The 22,373-nt window shown below is 41.9% G+C and overlaps 1 protein-coding gene across 2 annotated transcripts; it reads right to left on the bottom strand.

The window, feature by feature from the left end:
* Positions 1–1,339: 1,339 nt before the first annotated feature.
* NUDT4 (nudix hydrolase 4) lies at positions 1,340–18,156 on the bottom strand. Of its 2 annotated transcripts, none has more exons than XM_069584185.1 (5): positions 17,466–18,156; positions 6,958–7,068; positions 6,088–6,132; positions 4,250–4,334; positions 1,340–4,047 (listed from the first exon to the last, which is right to left on the bottom strand). In XM_069584185.1, exons 1-5 carry the CDS (start codon positions 17,562–17,564, stop codon positions 3,845–3,847), a joined length of 543 nt encoding a protein of 180 aa, XP_069440286.1. In that variant the 5' UTR covers positions 17,565–18,156; the 3' UTR covers positions 1,340–3,844. The 2 variants fall into 2 exon arrangements, with proteins under 2 accessions (XP_069440286.1, XP_069440285.1); XM_069584184.1 differs by having other exon boundaries at positions 4,250–4,337; positions 17,466–18,010.
* Positions 18,157–22,373: the final 4,217 nt, after the last annotated feature.

Below are 22,373 nucleotides of genomic sequence, written 5' to 3'. Positions count from 1 at the left end.
ACGTGATGTCCAGAGGGTAGTACTCCACATATTGGGAAGAGTAACTTTTCGGATCATAATCAGTTGAAATCACATCAAAGCAGACAAACATAAGACTGTTTCTGAGTAGATTAGGGTCTTTGCCATAATGCAGTGCCAAGATAGCACTTGGGGCCTTCCCATCGTACTGCTCGAATTTAGCCAAGGGAACTAGTCAAGTAAAAGTGGAAGTTGCTCAGTTGTGTCTGACTCTTTGTGAACCCATGGACTCTACAGACTGTGGAATTACAAAATACTGGAGTGGGCTGCCTTTCCCTTCTCCAGGGGATCTTGCCGGCTCAGGGATCAAACCCAGGTCTCCCACGTTATAGGCGGACTCTTCACCAGTTGAGCCACAAGGGAATTTAGTCAGGAAGGTACTAAAAGTAAGGAGAGGAGCAGCACCAGGGATGAGGTCACTTTTCAACCTGAGTTTTGTCCTACAGTTCCATATAAAATGTATAAAAGTATTTGATGGGGAATCACATTTTCAAATAAGGATTTTGTTTTTGAAAATGGTACATGTCTTAAAAAATAGAGCTTACATCTTCAAGGACATTTTCTGATGTATAAATAACTCATTTCTGTGCCTCACTAGAATATAAGCTCCTTGAGGGTAGAAACTTTTCTATGCTGTTGCACTAATGCTGGGCATAAAGCAAATGCTGACCATTGTGTAGCTAACGGTGAATGCTGCATTAAGAATTTATGAAACAAGGGACTGTACTGGATGGAAACTTCATTTGAGGACAATCAGCTACAACATTCCAGCTGTAACATATCTGTCACAGATCATACTTTAATAAACTCAACTAACTAGTTCTATGTAAGAGATCTATAGAAGATTCTTGTATTCCAATGTGAAGACATTAGAAAATGCCAGCCTTTTTCTTTTCTTCCAATTTAACAATCTTAATCCAAACCAAATGAGATCTGAGTAGAACTTTTATGTGAGGATTCTAAAGTTCATCTTACGTAAACAATTATTTTGGGTAAATGGCCTCACCCGTCACCTTTTTAAATAGCTGTAATAATTAACGTGACCATAGTGTAGAAAGTATCTGCAACATAGTACACCAAAGTACTCAGGATAAGCCAAGCCCCTTGAAAATTAACACATAAGAGTGGAGAGTAAGGGCAACACCTTACCGGTGAGCCCTTCCTTTTACGTTAGTTAATTCCACTAGTAAGAATCATAAAAAGCAAGTGTATAAATAAACGACTAACAGAAAATTATATGGCCATCAATGGGAAGACAGCGAGTAAAGCTGTTACTGTGCAACGCCAGACAAGTTTTCACTTTGACAGTGCTAAGCTGTGCTAAAGTTCATTTCCATTTTTTATTTGATGTTTCCAAATATAAAAAAGTCAAGATTCTTACACCAATTATCTCAAATGAGACCATGCAAAGCAAAGTGTATACAACAATCATTTCCCCTTCAGTTCTGTGTGATTGACAGAAAATTGAATGGCATATGCCTGGTTGAAAAATTTCACCAGTTTACAAAAAAAAACCAACAACCCAGCAACAAACATGCAAGCCAGTTGCTACTTTGTGTCTACAAGTTACTTTATAAACTTCTTTAATTAGGAGGCACAATGAACTGAAAATTCTAGCTGCCCAAATTTATCCTGCTACCCCACAGAAAGCACAAGTGACAGCCCCAGCACTCTGTAAGCTCTGGAGAGTTGAGCTAGTAGACACTATTTGTTATCTGCAGTAGGTTCAGCTCTTGAGTCTGCAGAAGTCAGCTTTTTCTCTTAACAGAAATAAGTCTCCTTAGGGCCCTTCCTCTAGGAAATTTTGCTAGGCTGGGTTCCAAAAGAATAGTGAAGTGTGAAATTTAAAGTGTGACAACTGAAGTATTTTGATGCATTATACAAATTTTTCCTAGTTGCACAGACTAAAGACAGGTGGTTTGCTAAACAGCACTGAAGAAAATCCTGACCCAGTGGTTCTACTTCAAATGTTTCTGACCAAAGAAAATAATACAACAATATTTATAGGCTCACTTTTAAGAAATGGCTGACATTAATACTGTACATATTTTACATGTCAAATACATAGTCCAAGAGTTTATAAAATAAGTTCATGCATTATTACCTCTAATAATATCATATACAAGATACCCAGCCTCCCTCCCCCAGTACTTCTGACATTTCAGGTGGACACAAGTCTTATATACAAAAACAATCCAGTTCTCTCTGCTGTGTTAAGTATATAATTTAAAGAAACTTCAGAGATTACTGAGAAAAAACTACAAAGTGTCAATCTGTGGGATTTAAAATGTTTCCTTAAAAAAAAAAAAAACACCCAGAATACATAACCTCTGTACAAAGAAAAATATAAAAATTCTGGATGATCATGTTTGATCACATTACATAATTTAGGATGAAATGTCATTGGTTAAGTTTTTTTACTTTACTCATTCCTTTGACAGCATTCATTTGTGAACTAATATTTATATTTAGTTCAGCTGCATTTACAGCATAAGATCTCATTTTCAAAACAGTGGCACCAATTTTCCTTAAGTGTAACAGTATTGTTTTTAGCAGCAATTATGTTTTAAAGGTTGACAATTTAGAGAACAAATGTGTAACTATGCTTACTTTCTACTTTATATTCACCAGTTATGATGTTTACATATAGAATCATCTTTCACTTTGCCCCACCTCATTTCTTGCTTGGTCAGCAAAGTCAGAAAAGGTATTCATGTGTTTCTGTTAGATGGGATTCTTGGATTTAAGTGAATCTAAAGACAAGTGTAAGACAAATTCTTAGTCCAGGTATGTTCCAGAGCCCCAGTATTTAGTTATATAATACCTACTGACCAGCTATAAAAGATGAGATGTTCTAAGGTGCCTTAACAATCTACATCTGTAACAGCTGAACGAGAAGGCCATTTCACTCAACTGTGATGCAATCAGCACCGACTGGCCTTTACCAGCAAGTTTAACCGATGTCACTAAATTATTTAAATTAGTTTACATTGAGGGACGTATAGTTCTCATGTATTCTGTGTGAAGAGAGTATGAATAAAGGGAACTGGCCATGGAGCATGTTAACGCAAATTCTAGGAGTACAGTTTTCATGATAAGATGTTATCTACTACATGCAATTTGCTTATAGTACCTGCCTAACAATCACTAGCTCTATAGAGTTAAACTTTGTCTTAAAGTGACTGTTGAGTCCCTTTACGGGAATTGGCCATATCAGGTGATGTAATACCACTTGGGAAAATTGACACAAGTTGACAAATTCCTGAAAATAGGGTCATATAGAAAAAACAGTCCAAATCTGGGATCTATGAATTAAAATTGTGATCCTATGATGGACTGCTTTAATATCAGAATTATTGTCATAAATTCCCACAACAGGATTTGTTGAATATGTGAAAATGATTTTGTGTCTATGTGTATGTGTATGCTTTGTTAAAACAATTTGAGGGGGGAAAATGTACCCACAAATAAGCTGATGTGACAAAACCCACAGACTGATAGCAAATGGACAAACACTGAAAAAAAAAATGCTGTGAAAATGCCAACCAAAATAACAAGGTGGGTGGGTGGACTGGAGTAAGGGGGGTACAGTTAAGGCATCTAAAAAAAATTCCACATGGCTTTGGCTTATTAAAATATTTTACACTATCTTTTTTTTTTTTTTTTTAAAGATTTGAAAGCATCTGAAAAACAGGCAAATTGTTTGAAAATCCTGCATGGCAAATTCAGACAGTTTGCAAGCGTCATTCAGATGTTTGTGAAGGATAATAAAGAAGCCTCTGCCCACAAGACTGCACAGGGTGGAAGAGGTCTTTCCAATTCTCTCTTATCTTACACTAGACGGCAGCCCAGAGGTCTGTGCAGCAGTTACAAACAAGGTGTTACTGTCTGGAAGGGACGGGACTGTAGAGTTTCCATTGGTGGGAGAACAGCCCAGCTTTAGTTTTTCCAGATACTCTGCATGGACAGGCTTGTGGCACTGGAGCACTTTGATGGCATCTTCCACTTTGAACCACTCTCTTTTCCTTCCTAAAAAAACACCAAATGAAATAAAAATAAATATATAATAAAAATAAATGAAGTTAACTTACAATTGTAAGATAACTCAAACTGGCAGATGTATATTGATCTTCTCTAAAAAGCAGCTAGAAACTAATTTACGATGCAAACTGAATATACACATGTAGTATGAATTTAAAGAATTCAGATAGCAAAAGGAAAGGGAATTTACCTATATTAACAGAATCTTCCCAGTCTTCTAGTATTTCAGTGACAGTAAGAACATAAACGTATGTTCTGTGCTTGCGGTCTTGGTTCTGCTTGAATATAAAAAGAAAAGCATTTTAATCTACAAGAGCTAGTCATGCACGTTTCGAGTGAAGAATTCAGTGCGGCCTACGTTAGCATAGTTTTCTTGCCAACACAGGCAAGTAAACTCAGTCATACAACCCTCAGCACCAGAGTGAATTTATGTAAGACAAAACATGAGCAGACTTCCTAACCTAGACCAGGGCCTCTCAACCTCGACCATCTATTTCATCACCCAGGACGCAGTTTGTTTCTTTTTTTTTTAAAGAGACGCTGATTCAGTTAGTCTGAGAGGAGGCCTAAGTATGTAAAAGCTTCCTGGTGAACACAGCAAAAGTTGAGAATAGTATGAGGACAGTCCATTTCTAGAATGCCATGTCCTATATGCTCCAACTCAGTTTTTACTCCTATTAAAACTGCCACCTAACCTTGTGTCAAGGTTCAAAATTAAACACAATTGGCCTTAAAGGAAGGGGCTCATCTTCACCTTGACTAAAGTTGACCTTGTTTGCCATAGTCTAAGACGTCAGACAACTGCCCTAATTTTTTTTTTTTTTTACCACAAATCACCCGAGTAATTCACTCAATCAGTATCTTATGTCTTTGGGAATGAAAGAGAACGGGAATAAAACAGAGGCCTCTCTCACTTAAAACATTATGTTTAAGGATCTTAACTCTATGCCTGGAAAATCAATACACTTATTTGCTATGTTCACAAATTAATCAAAATCACCATGGTGACTAGGCAGGAACATTCTAACTTTCCCTTATATTTTTCTAAGGGGAAAGGTACACTGATTACCATTTTCTGTTCAGATTCTATGAAATTTAAATAGTAATTATAAAGCACTTATTACTGTTGCCTTCCCATGTTACACAAACATGAGAAGTTTTCTTTAAAAATCTTGTCAGCATATTCACATATGCACTAACGTGTACCTTGGTTACTCAGTTACAGAAGACTCAGTGTTTTTCAGTTTAACCAGGAGATGGTGCTATTTAACTGGGTAAGGCAAGTGGTGAATTCTGGAAAATTATAGTACCTTATGAACTTTACTCTTCCAGTGTTATGTATTCTGGGAGTCATCAATTTTACCAGGTGCTGTACAATCAGAATTTTTTCTGATTTCTGAAAAAGGCTAAAAGATAAAATCTTTAAGGACTGTATTTATAGTCCTATCAGCAGGACTAAGCTAACACTTTAAGGGTATCTTGAAAAAAAAAAATCACAATGTGTCTGATATACCATGTATCTAGGTCTGAATCTTGTATGAAAATATATTTGAGAACAGCTTGGGTCTCATGACCTGACCTCATTTCTCCCCACCTTCCATGGAATACTTGTCACTTTCAAATTTCCTCTGCACAAATTCCATTCTGCCTCAAGTAGTAACACATTATAGCAGAGAATTCTATCCTAGTGTCTAGTCTGCGCATCTGAGTTTTGCATCCTCACGGTGTCCTTTCAGGATAAAGTCGTTATGCATATCATCCAGTGTTACATGCTGAAGGCAAAGGGTTCATTTCCAGGCAGTATCCATGAGAGACCTAAGCCCTTAGGTGACACGGAGAATATTGTAGTAATAGTGTATGAAAGTCAAACAGCTTCCACTTCCCTCCCTCCTAAATCCTTATGACTTCCTTGCCTACTGGTAGCTTCAGAGGAATATCTAGTTCAGGCTGCTGCCGATTATCTGGCCTGTTAGGAAGGAAGAAGTCATTAATTCTATCAGCAAGATGAGGATTACTTTTGTAACTCACCTCAAATATGCCCAGGAGTCTGCCCAATTTTCCTTTTACTCCAGCCTATTAAAAAAAAGACGAAATATAAAATTTTTACGTAACAGAATTTATGTGCAAGTTGTTTTCTCTGTGTTCCCCTTCCACTGCACAGTCCTGTTCCTTTTACCTGGTACTGTGACAGACTGGAACTTCAGTGTGTGCCACAAACCCAGAATGAAAACTAACAGACTGGCACGTGCTTTCTCTGAAAATGCTTATCCCTTAAGACCCGTCCCTAGAAAACCTTTCCAATTACCAACACCCAATGAGAGCCTTATCACTCACTTCTCATTATGCTCTAACTGCTGTTCAAGAAGTTTTTATGGCCCTTGATCTATGCTGTTTTGCTCCTGAGTAAAAGTAAGTTCCATCTCCTATCAGTTGTGAGAAGACAAGCAGGCCAAGTGTGCTTCTGTGCATGTGTGTGCCCTCATTTTACTGAACTTTAAGACAAAGCCAGTAAAATAAAAGCAACTGGCTTCCTATATGTATGTCTGAAAATGAATTGTAGCACATGATGAATTTTCTCTCTGTACATTTTTGCTCAGTTAACACTAACCTTGCTTTGGGGCAAGGCCATCATGTTATATATTGATCACTGATGAGACTGTTATATAACTGTGTTATTCAGCTCTGGGGGATTTTCACATTGATCTTTAACTATTTTACCAGGTAGAAAAAAATAATCTGCTTACCAAAGTGCTAGCTGTAGTTACGTGCTTTAAAATGTTGAATCAGACAACCAAACAGCACTGTGTGGCCTGCCTGTCTTCATGCCTCTTCCTCGGTGTATTTAGCAAACTGCCTTGTTTGTGAACCTTACCCAGGATGCCCTACTCTCCATCTTACCTCTTCATAAACCTCCCTCACAGCAGCACCATCAGGCTCTTCCTCAGGCTCCATTCCTCCTCCGGGGACAATCCATTGGTCTGGATACCGACTGCTGCTCACCAACAGGACCTGCAAGCCCGACCATAACTGTAAACCCCAGCCCCAGAAGTACTACGGACATTCACATTTATTTGTTCATGCTACAGCAGCAGAGCTGGGCAATTTCAACAGAAACTGTATGGCCCACAAAACCTAAAATACTGTTTGTCCTTTATAGGAAACTCTGCAAATCCAGGTCAAGAACGGCATTAAGCTAGAAATGTGTACACAGTTATAAAACAAACGAAAAACCCCATACACTATTAATACAGAGTAGTATCCTGCCAGTTCACTTTTTAACAGTATCTGAAACAAGAAGTAAACATCCATCCTGTAAGTGAAAATTTGTGCACTAGGTTAGGTTGGAATTCACCCAAGTTGAGAGGACGGAGGTGGGGAAAGACTATGATAAATAACCAAATGATGTTTATGAAAGTAACAGGCAGGCGTCTTGACCAACTTGAACAGAAATGTCTGCAAAATTACCTTAGTATATTGCCTTCAAGCAAATGCAAACAGTTCTCTCCAGAAATTAATCAGCTGACAGCAAAGCTTGATCCTCAGTGCGGATTCTGGTTTTCTGACACTGTGTCAACTGTCTGCCCAGCTTTGTCCCTATTGCCAGATAAAGGGCTGGCCCTTGGGAATTTAGAGCCAGCCCAGGATTCACCTACAAGAGTAAGCTCCAGAACCCAATCTGCCCAAATGGAAACTTCCAGGCTGACAGCAGTTTACAAGTCCCACCTTTCCCCCAAACCTCAAGAAAACTGGGTTGGGAGATGAGGGAAGGACTTCAAATGCACAACTCCCCTCGATCTGAGAAGCAGCAGCACGCCTCGGCCTACAGACACACCATCACCACGCAGTGGTGGATTGACTAACACTCAAGAATTCAGAGCAGTTTCTCTCAATTCTGATCTGGACAGGACTTTACTACATCACTCCTCCGAGTATGTAACAGGCAGAACGGAGGCACGTCTAGAGAAAGCACTGTAAATTAACAACTGACAGAGCCTTAGCTAAAGTACTAACGGGGTTTCCCAGGTGGCTCACTGGTAAAGAATCCACCTGCCAATGCCGGAGACGCAGGTTTGCCCTCTGGGTCAGGAAGATCCCCTGGAGGAGGAAATGGCCACCCACTCCAATATTCTTATTGGGAAAATCCCATGGCCAGAGGAGCCTGGTGGGCTATAGTCCACGGAGTCACAAAGAAATCAGACATGACTGAGCACCCAACTGGCTGACATTGAGGGCACCACCAAGTCCAAACATAGAAATTTTGGTAAAGTGAAATGTAAGACAGCCTTAAATTTAAGCTTTCTTAGTTACAGCATCCTCCTCTGCAAAAAGAAGTAACTAGCCTTGCAAGACTGTTGAGTGTTAAGGAGTATAACATACCTCAGATCCTAGCCCACGTGAGTAGGCCAAGCACAATGGGCCTCATTGTACCCACTACCGTGAGTACTGTTGGCCATCACAGTTGGATCTTCTGCTTTCCCACCAACTGAGTTGGATTCATCTGTCAAGACAAGTTTGTTCCCCAGATTTTGCCAGTTGCACTTGTTTTTGTAATCACTGAACGTTAATGATAAAATGAGGGCAGGAAGTAGTTATCAAAAAGGCTCTGCAAAAATTCATTAAAGATGGATTGTTAAAAATTGCTATCAAATTAAGTATGGCTAAGATTACTTTAAAAAAAAAAAAAAAAAGACCAGAAGAAGGAAATTTTAAAAATCTAGAAAGTTAAAATCCTACTTTATACCAAGTGGAACTGCAAATCAGATTTCACCTTTGGATTTTATTCAAAAAGTATACTTGCCAATTGTCTATGGTATTCAAAGGCTGTGACCCTATATCAAGACTGGCAAATGAATATGTTTTTAAATTAGAACAAAAAAGGTTTAAGGTACAAAAGTGTTATATCCTGTATCATAGAAAAAGCAAATGGTAACCACCAGTTCTGACCACAGAGCTGGAAGCTTCTTTTCCTGGTTCCTAGGCATGAGTTAGGGATAAACTGGTTTCTAGTATCTGGATAAAATTCTTACTGCCTAATTCTATGCTCTAAAAGCAACCTCCTTGATCACCTTCATAATGGAACAGGGTGGTGCAGGGAACTAGCCACCAGAAAAGTACATCTTCACTGAGTAAACAGGGAGTTTCAAAACCATCGATATTCATAATGTTCTGAAAAATAATGAAATTCAGCGTCATGTATCTAGGTCAATGACTAATATGTCCCTATTTGACCACAACAGTCTTTAAGAATTAATTTACATAAGGTTAATAATCTTGAAAAACCATTAGAACAGTCTGTGTCTGTTTCTGAACTAACACCTAAGCTTCCAATTGAAACCCAAATCTTTATATACAGGACATCACTGTCATATGACTGAACTTCTCTTCCAAATGATTTAGCTGAGAAACCAAGAAATTGTGCTGCAAGAGTCCCTTGACATTCTAAAGCGATTAAATTTTATCAAGCCATTAACTCCAAATGTATCTTTCCAAAAATGATCAATTTAAAATGAGTAATACCTAAGGTACAACATCCAAATGTTTAAATAATCAGTATCTAAACAACTAGATTAAGAGATCTGATAATGAGGCTTTGGTGATGGTACAGATTTGGAAACTGGTATGTTATTAAGTACTTGCCTGCTCATCTTGAGTACCTGGGAGTGCAGACGAGGTCAAGGCTATGTGGTAGGGGAAGGGGGTGGGTGGGATTAAGAAAAGAAATCTAAACAGTATAAGCAGAGATAAGGACAGTTAAAACCCCTACTATAGACTGGAAGAATCTAAACCCACACCACAGAATATTATTATTCAGTATCTCCCTCTCAATTCCTGCAAAGCCATCTTAACATTCTATAACATCCCCAGTGTACCAGATCTACAATGCAGCTTTAGGATGCAAACTAATGCTCTAAGAAAGGTGTTACTAAAAACAGAAACTTCTAGAGAGAAGGGTTCTCACACTATCCACCTCTATCCATACTTTTGTCTCAAAATAATGCTTATCACAATTTTTAAATTCTACAGCTGCATTAGAACATCCCTGGTGGCTCAGAGGTTAAAGAGTCTGCCCACAATGCGGAAGACCTGGGTCGATCCCTGGGTCGGGAAGTTCCCCTGGAGAAGGAAATGGCAACCCACTCCAGTATTCTTGCCTGGAGAATCCCAAGGACAGAGGAGCCTGGTGGGCTATAGTTCACAGGGTCACAGAGTCGGACACGACTGAGCGACTTCACTCACGACTTCACTCTCGCTGCATTAACCTTTACAGACTTCTTTCTACTCTCAGACAGCTAAAAAGTATTCATAATTTTACTGGCTTCACAATCCTAGGTTGGCTCTTAGATGTCTGTGATGCAAAATCTGAGAGAAAGTGGTGAAATTTGCTGGAAGTTGTGCAAGACAAAAGGTGTGCAGCTGCTATGAGGTAAGTCTATTGATATTTGCCACTAAATATATATATGTGAATGAATATATTTATGTATTAGGTTGGGAGAAAAGTTCTTTCAGATTTTTCCATAAGATGGTACGTAAAAATCCAAAGAAAATATTTTTGGTCAGTATTTGTTGTTGTTCAGTTGCTAAATCATGTCTGACTCTTTGCAACCTCAGGGACTGCAGAACACCGGGCTCCTCTGTACTCCACTATCTCCCTGTTTGCTCAAATTCATGTCCATTGAGTCAGTGATGCTATCTACCCATCTCATCCTCTGCTGCCCCCTTCTCATTTTGCTTTCAATCTTTCCCATTATCAGAGTCTTTTCTAATGTGCTCTTCACATCAGGTGGACAAAGTATTGGAGCTTCAGCATCAGTTCTTCCAACGAATATTCAGGATTGGTTTCCTTTAGGATTGGCTGGTTTGATCTCCCTGTAGTCCAAGAGACTCTCCAGTATCTTCTCCAGAACCACAGTTTGAAAGTATCAATTCTTCGGCATTCAGCCTTCTTTAAGGTCCGAATTTCACATGTGTACATGACCACTGGAAAAAGCACGGCTTTAACTATATGGACCTTTGTCGGCAAAATGATGCCTCTGCTTTTTAATATGCTGTCTAGGTTTGTCATAGCTTTCCTTCCAACCCCAATATTACTGTTATTTATGAAAGAAATGACCAAAGCTTTAAAATAAATGGTATTACTGAGGTAACAAAGGATAGGTTACAAAAACTCTTTCAATAAGAGGATACACTAACAGCTGACAGGTCCATACATGGTCATTCATAGGTTTTAAATTCTCTTTCAACTACTTTTCTAGACCTATTAGATTTTGTGCATCGGACAAGATGATAAAGACAAAAGTTGACACTTAACTTTCCATATAAGCCAGAGCTGAGACCACAGGAAAGATTTATAAAAAGGAGGCTAGTCAACCCACCAAGTTGCAGGATTAGACTTGAATCACACTCAAACCCCAACGCCAATGGCATTAGAGTGGTGAAAAGTGAAGACACTTCTTCCCCAATTCGACCTGGCCACCTCCATATCAGCATTCCTCCCACTACACTATCAGATCTTATCCCTCTTTTCATGTATTGGTCAATTATCAGAATAAAATACTATTCACTTGGCATTGTTGAGAAGTTATTTTTCATATGTGTTTTTCTTAGATACCCAATGTTTCAAGATTTGGAACAGAGGTATCTCTCACTTTTAGTAGCAACAGTATAGTGATAATCAACTTGGAACCAGCCCTGAATCTTGCTGGACAAAGGTTTGTCTGTGAATTGGAATAATATTCCAATAATATTCTATAATATTACTCTATATCACCCAAGTCCTCCTCACTGAGGGATGTGTAAAAGCGTGTGAACTAGGATATGCTGTTCGATGTCTACCTAATACAGCCATGCCCTCAGAGGTGGGAGGTACATGGGACTGTTGGTTCCCTACACCAAGGGGCCCCAAATTGCCCTGTGGTTCAGCTTTTACCCTTACGATGGCTCTTGGTCACAGCCTGCCTCCAGGAACAAGCGAAAGTGAAAGCTGCTCAGTCCTGTCCGACTCTTTGCGATCCCATGGACTCTAGCATACCAGGCTCCTCTGTCCATGGAATTCTCCAGACCAGAATACTGGAGTGGCAGCTGTTCCTTTTTCCAGGGGATCTTCCCAATGCAGGGATGGAACTCAAGTCTCCCACATCGCAGGTGGATTCTTTACTATCTGAGCCACCAGGGAAGTGAACAAGTAGTCACTATAAATTACCACATCTTTCTCAGAAAACACAAAGCTATTCAGAGAACCCCTTAAGTGATCCCTAAATATAAGAATAAAGAATTTTACTTTGCAAATTGTATCTGTATATTTAGAAGCTGTTTTGGGGTTGTTGGTCTTTCTTTCCCACATTATCACAAAGAAGAACACGAATGGTTAAAACTATCTCTACTGTACTTAACGGTTTTATAGGCGTTTGGCCAAAATTAGGGCAGCAGTATATTAGGAACACCCACTATGCACATATACATTTTAAAAGGTAGTAAGTTACAATAATAGTTAATATATCCACTAGCCACTACCAAGTTCTATTACTCACAAACTAGTACTACTTTTTGGGCTACAGAGGCAGAGTGCTGTAAGATCAGAAATAAAGACACATTCTGTGAAAATGTATTTAACCCAGATTATATGGATTGGTAGATAATGCTAAGCTGTGTTGACCATGACTTTTTTCTCCCAGCATGTTAATGTTCTGAAGTGGGATAAACTTCCCACTGGGGATGGGATAAACTTTCACAAAATTGGAGAAAGCCTTGGTGATACACCAAAATCCGTAAGAATAAATACGGATGCAAATCGTACATGAGGGCCTTCCCTTGAAGAAGTGGCTGACTGGGTAGGCTAAGCAGCCCTTCTCTAGGTCTAGGAAAGCTGCAGGCACAGATGAAGGAGGCTGGTGACATCTCCCGGCAGTTAGAAAAGGCCACCTTTGGATAGTTAATTCTGATGAAAGTGGTTTCCATCTGAAGTAAGAACCTTCAAGGACTCAACGCTCTTGATACATGTCTGAAAAGGCTTATTGATTCTAAGGGTTAAAGTACTAGTAGAGAGAGGCCGTAATATTTCTTAGTAGTAGTGTTTGTTGCTCAGTTGTGTCCAACTCTTTGCAACCCCATGGACTATAGCCTGTCAGGCTCCTCTGTCCATGGGATTCTCCAAGGAAGAATACTCGAGTTATTTACCACTCCCTTCTCCAGGGGATCTTCCTGACGAGGATGTAACCGGGTCTCCTGCATTGCAGACAGATTCTTTACCACCTGAGCTACAGGGACGGCTTAGTTTTTGTTTATTAGAGCTCTGGTTTAGAGTCCCACAGGTTTCAAGGCTACTGGCTCAGAGAGCTTACAAGCCAATTACAGCAAAAAGTCCAAATGCAAGTTCTTAAGACTGTATGTTTCTCACTTGCAACTGTGCCTGGATTCCACCCAGGATCAAGTCATTTCTGTTTCTCTCTTTAGAATTCTATCCTATTTTGCTGCCAGATAATCCCCAAACTTGAATAAATCTAAAACTGAAATACAGCAAGCAACTCCTTAATCTTACACTGAAGGTGCTCTTCATTTTTCAGCCACTATTTTTCCTCTGTTCTCCTAAGCTACAGTTCAATTAGACCACAGCCCCAAATCTTGCTCTGTTTATGCTGTTTGGTCCTTCCTTACCCACTCACTGAAATCCAACTCCAAATGACTCATGCTGGATCTTAACTCTGGAGCTCCTCATGGTACTTCTGCCTGCATGCTAAGTCGCTCAGTCATGTCTGACTCTTTGCGACTCTGTGGACTGTAGTGCTCTTGGCTCCTCTGTTCATGGGATTCTCCAGGCAAGAATACTAGAGTACTAGTAATACTAGAATACTAATTTTGCCCTTTCCTACTCCAGTGGATGTTCCTGACCCAGGGATCTAATCCATGTCTCTTTTGTCCCCTGCACTGGCAGGTGGGTTCTTTACCGCTAGCACCAGATGGGAAGCCCGACAGTACTTCACCAGCACTTCATTGCCTTTTATAGGCTTCTCTGATGGGTCAAAGGGTAACGAGTCTGCCTGCAATGCAGGAGACCCGGGTTTGATCCCTGGGTCTGGAAGATCCCCTGGAAAAGGGAATAGCAGCATCCCACTCCAGTACTCTTGCCTGGAGAATTTTTTTATGGAGCCTGGAGGGCTACAATCCATGGGGTTGCAAAGTGTCGGATACGACTTTTTTTCTTTTCATATCAGTCATCTGTCTAACCTCCTGCTATACAGAGCATGTTCCTTAGGAGCCGACACTTTTCATCTTGCAACCTGGTTCCAACCATCATATATGCAAATACATTCAATGGAATCCATTTCAGGTTTCCTTTCGTGAATGTACTGTCCACTTTCACAGCAAAGGCAGAGATCCCAGCTCCTCTATAGAATACTTATTTGTTGTCTTGACTGGAAGCCCAACTGTCAAAAGGGTGGTTCCCTATAGAAACAACTAGTTGGAGAGGATCAAATGAACAAGAGATTTAGAAATAAAGGGCCTGGGCTCAAAATGATCTGTCAGCTTCTGTGACCTTGAGACAAGTTACTTCCATTGCCTAATTTCTTCCTTTACAGATGCTAATGTTTATTATCTACCTCACAGGGAAGAAAGAGATGCAATGGGAAAATACATAAAACCACACCCCAAAGAATAAAAACTGCTGCGAGAACACCCTTCTGTCCTACAAAAACCTATTCTAAAGTCTACTTAGAACCCCTTTAAGTAGAGAGCCAGACTGGAACACTGCACAGCTTGAGGGTCAAAAAGCAATTACTATTTTATTTCACTTTAAACTCTATAAACACAACAAGAGAAACGAAGATCCTAAAGATCCAAACCAGACGTTAAAGTTGGCTGTGCATTATTTAAAGAATTCCAGAACCTTCCCTCAGAGCATATTCTCTAACAAACTGATTGACTTGGTTTCGCAACCTCCGGGTTATCACATTTACAAAGTTTTACGTAATAAGCTTATCTAATAAATTCTTCAAATCTTGCTCTTTATTTTATAATGGCACTGGTCTCTTGATTCCACTAGAGGCTAGGAATCTAGCATTTATTACAGTAGCTGCTACTGCTAAGTCACTTCAGTCGTGTCCGACTCTGTGCGACCCCATAGACGACAGCCCACCAGGCTCCCCCGTCCCTGGGATTCTCCAGGCAAGAACACTGGAGTGGGTTGCCGTCTCCTTCTCCAATGCATCAAAGTGAAAAGTGAAAGTGAAGTCGCTCAGTCGTCTCCGACCCTCAGCGACCCCATGGACTGCAGCCTTCCAGGCTCCTCCGTCCATGGGATTTTCCAGGCAAGAGTATTGGAGTGGGGTGCCATTGCCTTCTCTGTTATTACTGTAGAAATAATTTCAAAGCAGAAAACCAACTCATTTATCTGCTACGATCAACTTCTGATGCTCTCCTCAGACTCTTGCTTTACCATTCACACAATACAAGCCATTTCAATTTCCTCCCATTTCCCATATTTTCCCCTGGGAACCTTCGTTTTCACAAAGCCTGAATTCCATGTTCACATTATGGCAAGACTTCAAAGTCACTACTTTAAAGTCTTTCAAACTCAGCCTTGGATGATCTCACTCATTCAGCAAACCTTGTGCACCCAACTGCTCTGGGCCTAGCCCTGTGCTCAGAGCCCAGCATCAGCAGGGACCAGATGCTGAATTCCAACTCTACCATTTCCTAATTACCTCATTTGGGCAAAGTACTTCTGATTTGCAACTGTCTCCTCACCTATAAAGCTGCAGTTAAGAGGAGTAAATGTAACAAACTTAAATGTCTTCAGGCAGTGCCCAGCACCTAGTTAGCACTCAACTAAGAAAATAATTATACAATAGTGAGCCAATCAGATAAGATTCTTGACCTATCTTGATCACTTCTGGTAAGTATTATTTTATATTTAAAGTTTGCTTTGTGCTAACGTGGTCCTTCCCTCAAGGACCTTCTAATCTTTTTAACAGAATGCACTTAAAAAACCCGTTGACTTTGTAAATGCTAAAAGCCATTCTCTACTTTCTGGCTCTCCTAAACAGGCCCAGCCCCAAAACATCAACTTCTCTAGAAAACTCCTTTGGAATTTAAATTCCAATAGAGACCCTCAACTGAGCACGAGATCAACACTAAAAGGCTTGGTTTCTTTTAAAAAAATTAAAGAGTTTGAAGAGCACCATTCTGAGGTACTTTGATTTTTGTTAGCATAACAATATAAGCCACTGAGAGTACACTATGTCATACTCATCCTAACTACAGGGACTAGCAATAAGGAAGCCATTAAATTCCTGCCTCCAGCTTTAGCTTAATATTTTATTGGACATAATTGGATATGGAAACAGAACTCAATGTTAATGCTTTTCCTGTCTAACCATTTAGAAGTGGCAATGCTACAAGATTTTCATCAGCTACCAATCGACTTTATTGCTCCACGCAAAATAAAACTAGTAAACCATTTTTAAATTAAATATACGAAACCGAAGTATAAACTGTTCTCCAGAAAAACCTCAACGGCCTTACTATCAACCCAATGCTGATGAGTGAATTAACAGAAGACTGCTGCTTCCTCTTAGAACAAGAAAGACTGCTCCTCGCCAGATGTCAAGAAAAACATACCAAAGAAGCTCTGATAAATATGCAAAGGTAGAGATTACCGTCAGAAAATGGCAACTTTGCCCACCTCTAGTCCACCTTCTCCCTTCTGGTGATTCCACGGTTTTCACTACTCATCATTCTATAGTCAGAAAACTTTAAAAGAGGAGGCTTTTTTTTGTTTTTTTAATCCAGTATAAATACGCCAAGTGCTTGTAAACTAAAGGATCCACCAAAAAGTGGAACTGATAGAACCAGACCGAATGGGTTTTTAAAGCACGGGGACTGTCTGGATATTCCATAATCATGCCTACATTCATCTGAAGCCGCAAACTGCTATTTCAGGGGAGAGGAAAATATAACAAGAGGCAGAAGGGCTGGGGCTGCAACATTCACGCCATTTCTACCCTCTGTTAGTACTCAGCGTTTTATTTGGTTTCACGCTCCATTTGCAGGTTAAAGTGGTGACTCCCGCTAGGCGGGAGCAAGACTGCCCGGGACCCTCCAGGGGGCCAGGAGGCGTCTCGGCCTCCCGTCCTAACCACGGCCCCGTGGGAGAGCGCAGGGCTGGGTGAGCCCCTTTGTTTCCACAATCAACCCAGAGAAAGGAAGGAAGGAGAGAGGGAGGGCGGGAGGGAAGGAGGGAGGGGGCTAATCCCTTCCAGCCCTGAGGCTAGACGGAGGGTCTGCTGAGAAGGGGATGGAGAAAGGGAAGGGCAAGCGCAAAGACCTCCCATCCCGGCCAGCCCGGACTCCCACACCAACCCCGCCCCGGCGCCCTAGCGGAGGGGACCAAGCGCGCCGGCCGCCCTCACCTCGTCCTCCTGCTCGCTCCGGAAGCAGAGGCACGCCGCCCGCTTCTTGAAGCCCTCGCGGTCATAGGTCCGCGTCTGGTTGGGCTTGAACTTCATCATAGAGGAGGGTTCTTGCTGCCGCTGCTGCCCCGGCCGCCGCCACCCCGCCGGGCAGTGGGGTCGAGGGCGAGTCGGGGCGCAGGGAAGCGAGGAGGCGGCGCGGGGAAGGGCAGCGAGGCCGGGTCAGTCCCGGAGCAGACGACCGCTCCGACGCGGGGCAGAGCGCGAGCGTCGGTCACTGGAGCCCGGGAACCGGGGTGGAAGCGCCGCCTCTGCCCGGGCGTCCGCCGCTCTCCATGGAGCCAGCCGCACGCTCGCCTCCGCTCTCTCCTGCTGCCGCCTTCGCTGCCGGAGAAAGCGAGGCTCCAGGCTCGCGCCACGAGGAGACAGTTGCAGGAACTGGCGCCTACTGGGCAGCAGCGCCGCGGCAGCTTCGCACCGCCCCCTTCGCCGTATTTAAGGGGCCGCGCACGCCCCGCCCCCCTCGGCGCACCGCCCTGCGCGCCTGCGCGCCGGGAACCGTTGCGACGGGGGAGGGGCGCCGGGGGCGGGGCCTCAGCCTTCAGGCGGCAGGATTTCGGCGGGGCGGGCGGGCTGGTGCTCCGCCCCAGCGCGGGAGAACCGGCATTCTAGGTAGGTGCCCTCGAATGGAAAGAAGCAAAGAAGTCTCCCCCAGTGTTTATAAGTCTCGTAATGTTACCTGCGAGGACCTTAAATAGCCTCTCCGCTAGCGGGGCCTAACCACATACCTCCTCGGCAAAATCGCTCCTGGTCAGAATACGCCTGGAGGCCTCGTTGCGCTGGCAGCCTCTGTAGTGACTGTGTAGACGTCCAGAGAGCGCCCGTCAAGTGCAGGGCGGACGAGTGAGGCCTGGAAAGGTGAAGACGTTGATGAAGACGTTTTATTGTTTTGTTTTGCAGGGGAAGGGAGAAAGCACATTTCCTTTTTATTTTTTAATCTTTGGTTGGGGGTAGCATCACTTGTATTCTTTCAAGAGTCAGCTGAAGCTTAGACGTTTGTTAGAAGCCCTGGATAACGGCTCCCATTTTATCCCGCCTTCCAGAATGCACTCATTAATGCTGGCTACGGCTAATATCTTCTGAGTGTATTTCTTGCTAAGTAACAGACATGGCCAGGTGTTGGGGCCGCCATCACCAAATAGAATGGAATGTCTGCTATCTAGGGGCGCTCAGTCTCTCGGGGACTTGGGACAAACGATTTTTGTGTTTTCTCACAAGCGCCAGGATAGGAGCCAGGAGACCTACCTTAATGTGAAGGAAGTTGGTAAGGACGCCCAGGGGAGCCCCTCACCCCGCTCCATCCTGTCACCTCCACAGGGCCCGGGCCGCCTAGGTCCAGCCCCATCTAACAGTTCAGTTTTCATTCCTGGAGGGCCTCCTGAGTGCCAGGCCCTGGCATCTCAAACCAGGGCCCTGCCCGGAGCGTAGGCACCTGAGAGCCGACAAATATTAAGCAATCACCCAAGTACGTGTAAAACGACAAATGTGACAAGGTCTCAGGTGGTAGAGGGTTTTATGGGGAGATCTGACCAGATCTGCAAGTCAGAAAAAAGCAGCAGGCCAAGAGCTGAGGCTGAAGGAGGAGGAGGAGCTAAGTTGACTGGGAGCATTTTCAAGGCGTAGGGAACTGGGACTTACGCGAAGCACAGAGAGGGAGGGAATGAGGAGAGTCCTCCGAAATGAAAAAGACTAGTGTGCCTGCAGACGGTTTCGGGGAGGTGGGTTCCCCTTCTGGCCCAGGGAACTGTGAGGATTGACCATTCAGAGGAGGGGGAAGGCTTTGGAGAGCTCAGAGTGTGCATTAGTCTTGATTTTCTAGGCCTTGACCTCCTTTAGTTTAAGAACTACTGCATGTAACTCATCTTGCCCTCAGAACCTAGCAGGTGCAAGATTGTACAATGACTTAATGTTGAATAAAGAGAAATTAGGTTTTACCAAGGCACAATTGGAAACCTTATCAAGGCTGTGCAGAGACATTTTCTAGGCCTTAACTTTCTTAGAGAAGCCACTTGAAGTTTATTTCCAGATTTACAAACAGGGACAGAGCGCAGCTAGGTAGGGACCCCAGTACAGCTAACATGCAAATATTATTTGTAGATCATTGGTTCAAATTGATAAAGTGATTAATCTCACTGTAGTCTTTTTAAGTGACAAGAAAGACTAAGTTTCTCTCTGCTGAAAACTCTTCAAAGGTCTGGTTTCTAGGTGGCGTTCAATAAATGCTGGTTGGGTGAATGTTGGTTCCCTCAAGTCCTTCCTATGTAGTAATTATGTGAGGTGAAACACCAATCAGGATTAACTGGGGAGGAAAGAGGAAGATGCACGGAATCAGCTCACCAAAGGCAGGAAAGGCAGTAGCATAAAACTAGTGAGTGTGAGCACAGGGTTACATGCTTCTGCCTCCAGACTGTAGGACTTGGCTGAAAACTTCTTGAGTTCAAGTCTCACATGTGCCTAACTACCATAGGTAGCTTTTCCTCACCTCTCAAATGTGTAGTACTTATACTGTCTTGGACGAAGCTTAACTAAGCTACAACCATGGATCTAAAAGTCCTTTAAAACTAGAAAGCATTTAAAGAAACATAAGATTAAGGTATTCATAAGGAAATTTTCTTTGAAGATCTCTTTCTCCCTCCTTTCCTCAGGGATTTGAGGATTAATGGAGAAGGCCTTGGGAAGGACTGTGGGTTTTTGCATTTGAGGGAGGGAACTTCATTTAAAAGGAATTCTGCAACAAATCATTGAATGATACTATGAATAGCAACTACCACCCCTTTTTGTTAACTGATTAACTTAATACCTTATTGCAATTATTTGAGAGAAACCTAACAGAAAAGGAAACTTGTGTGACTGAAATGAGGGAGTAGAGAAAGGCTGAATCACGTGTTAGGTCTTCATTTCCCTGTGTCGGTTCCTCACACCCCAGCTCAAAGCTCCCTCCTTAGTGTTGTCTAATGTGTATTGTCCACCTGAAAGGCACTGTTCAAAGCTTAGATCATATCTAGCCAGATCATAGTTGAGATAGATGCAAGCTTGTTTTTCCTCCTCAGGGCCAGTTAGAACTGGGCTACTCTGGCTGGTTCCCTTTGGGATCAGAGTCCAATTTCAAGTTAATCGCTGTTTAGTTCGCTTACCACAGTATTGTCTTACCTAGAACTTATTATACACAGAGCCTCTTCTTGTACTGTTTTCAAATGTTTGGAACCCCAGAGAGGGAAACAGTTTAACACTGCCTGTATAGAATACTTCTTTGACCTGGGTTCTTTTAAAAATGTCTGTGCAGCGAGCTTGCTGCCTTCTGTGGTAACTGACTCACAATGTTACCATGAAGTAAACTTCTGTGATAAAACCAGTCATGACAAAAGGTCCTTTCCTGAGTCTTTCTCATCATAATAACAGCCAGTCTTTACTGAGTGTTAGCCAGTGCTGGGTGCTTCTCATGATCTCATGTAAGTGACCCCAGCAGCAGCTCTTCTGTGAAGCAATTCCTGTTTATTGTCCCCATTTTACAGGCAAAGAAACAGAGGGCAGTGTTCTGTCTTTGCAGTCCAGGTTCTTAACGCCTACACTATATTACTGTGTGCTTATCTTGCTTCTATTACATGATAATTATTTTGTGTGTGTTGTGTTCTAACACTGAAGTTTCTTTCTGTTTTAAAATGAAAAGGGAGCTTTGTTTAAGGTGGAATCTGGAACAGACAGTCTTAACAATGAAAGTGGAACTCTTGGATTAATTTCTTGTCACCTAAAGTGATTTTTTTTTTCTTTTACCAAAGACAGACTAGAATGGAGTGAGAAAAGTTTGAAAATGGAAAAGCCTTAATAGGTTCAAGCTTTAGGATTAAAAATCCTAAATAGGATTCATCAAGCCAACCCCCATTTGCAGAACTTTAAAAGTAGACTGTTTGGACCATTTAGAATCTTCTCTTCCACTGAAATAAAGGAATGGTTTCCAGATTTGCAATCCATTTTCTATTTCCTCAATTCCTGCTTACTGTAGAGCACTTTGTTTCATGAGCATCATGTTTGTAATGCAGTTCTCTGTGGCTAATAAAAAAGTTTACTGGGAAGCACACTTCCTCCTTTCCGTCTTTATCACTCAGAGAAAGGTATACGCTGAGTGTTTATCTCCTCGGCAAAGGCAATGACTTGACATTTTCACCGACTCCTCCAGGACAGCATTTTGAACTTCTGCTTCATTTGAAGAGGGTTGTTTTTGCTACCCAACAATTTTACATTTGCGTTTGGGAATAAAGGTGAAAAAAGGATGTCTGCTCATAAGAGAACCCATATTAATCAGTTGCAATGTACAGACCTTGTTTTGCTCTAGAGTCAACAAGGCATTTAGAAGACAATTAGGAAATGTGAACACTGAATATTTTATGATATTAAATAATTATAGTTACTTTGGGGGGCGTGATCATGTTTAAAAAGGGGAGTCTTTACCTCTTTGATCAAAAGTGACAGCAGGACTAACACAACACAGAAAAGATCACAGAGGAATGGAGACAACAACAATGTATGAATGGTCGTGGTGACAGCTAGCATCCGCCGAGTGCTTCCTAGAGAGTCTGCTCTACACACTTTCCAGGTGCTCGTTTACAGATGAGAATACTGAAGTACAGATGAGTTAAGTAATTGATCTGGTTCACAAAACTGGAAGATGGCAGTGGACACAAGAGTAGAACTCAGGATTCCAGAACTATAATTATCATCACAGTGACAAACATTGATGCAGAGCTAATAAACAGAAGACACAATAGCAGTCTCTTATGGATGCCTAACCTTTAGCTAAAGACCATGCTTTGTTTAGATAAAGATAACTGGGAAGTGAATTTGCACTCACAG

The sequence above is a fragment of the Ovis canadensis genome, chromosome 3 (genome assembly GCF_042477335.2).
Source record: "Ovis canadensis isolate MfBH-ARS-UI-01 breed Bighorn chromosome 3, ARS-UI_OviCan_v2, whole genome shotgun sequence".
Taxonomy (NCBI): domain Eukaryota; kingdom Metazoa; phylum Chordata; class Mammalia; order Artiodactyla; family Bovidae; genus Ovis; species Ovis canadensis.
Note: the sequence above shows the minus strand (reverse complement) of the source record. Positions and strands in the feature narration are given on the sequence as shown.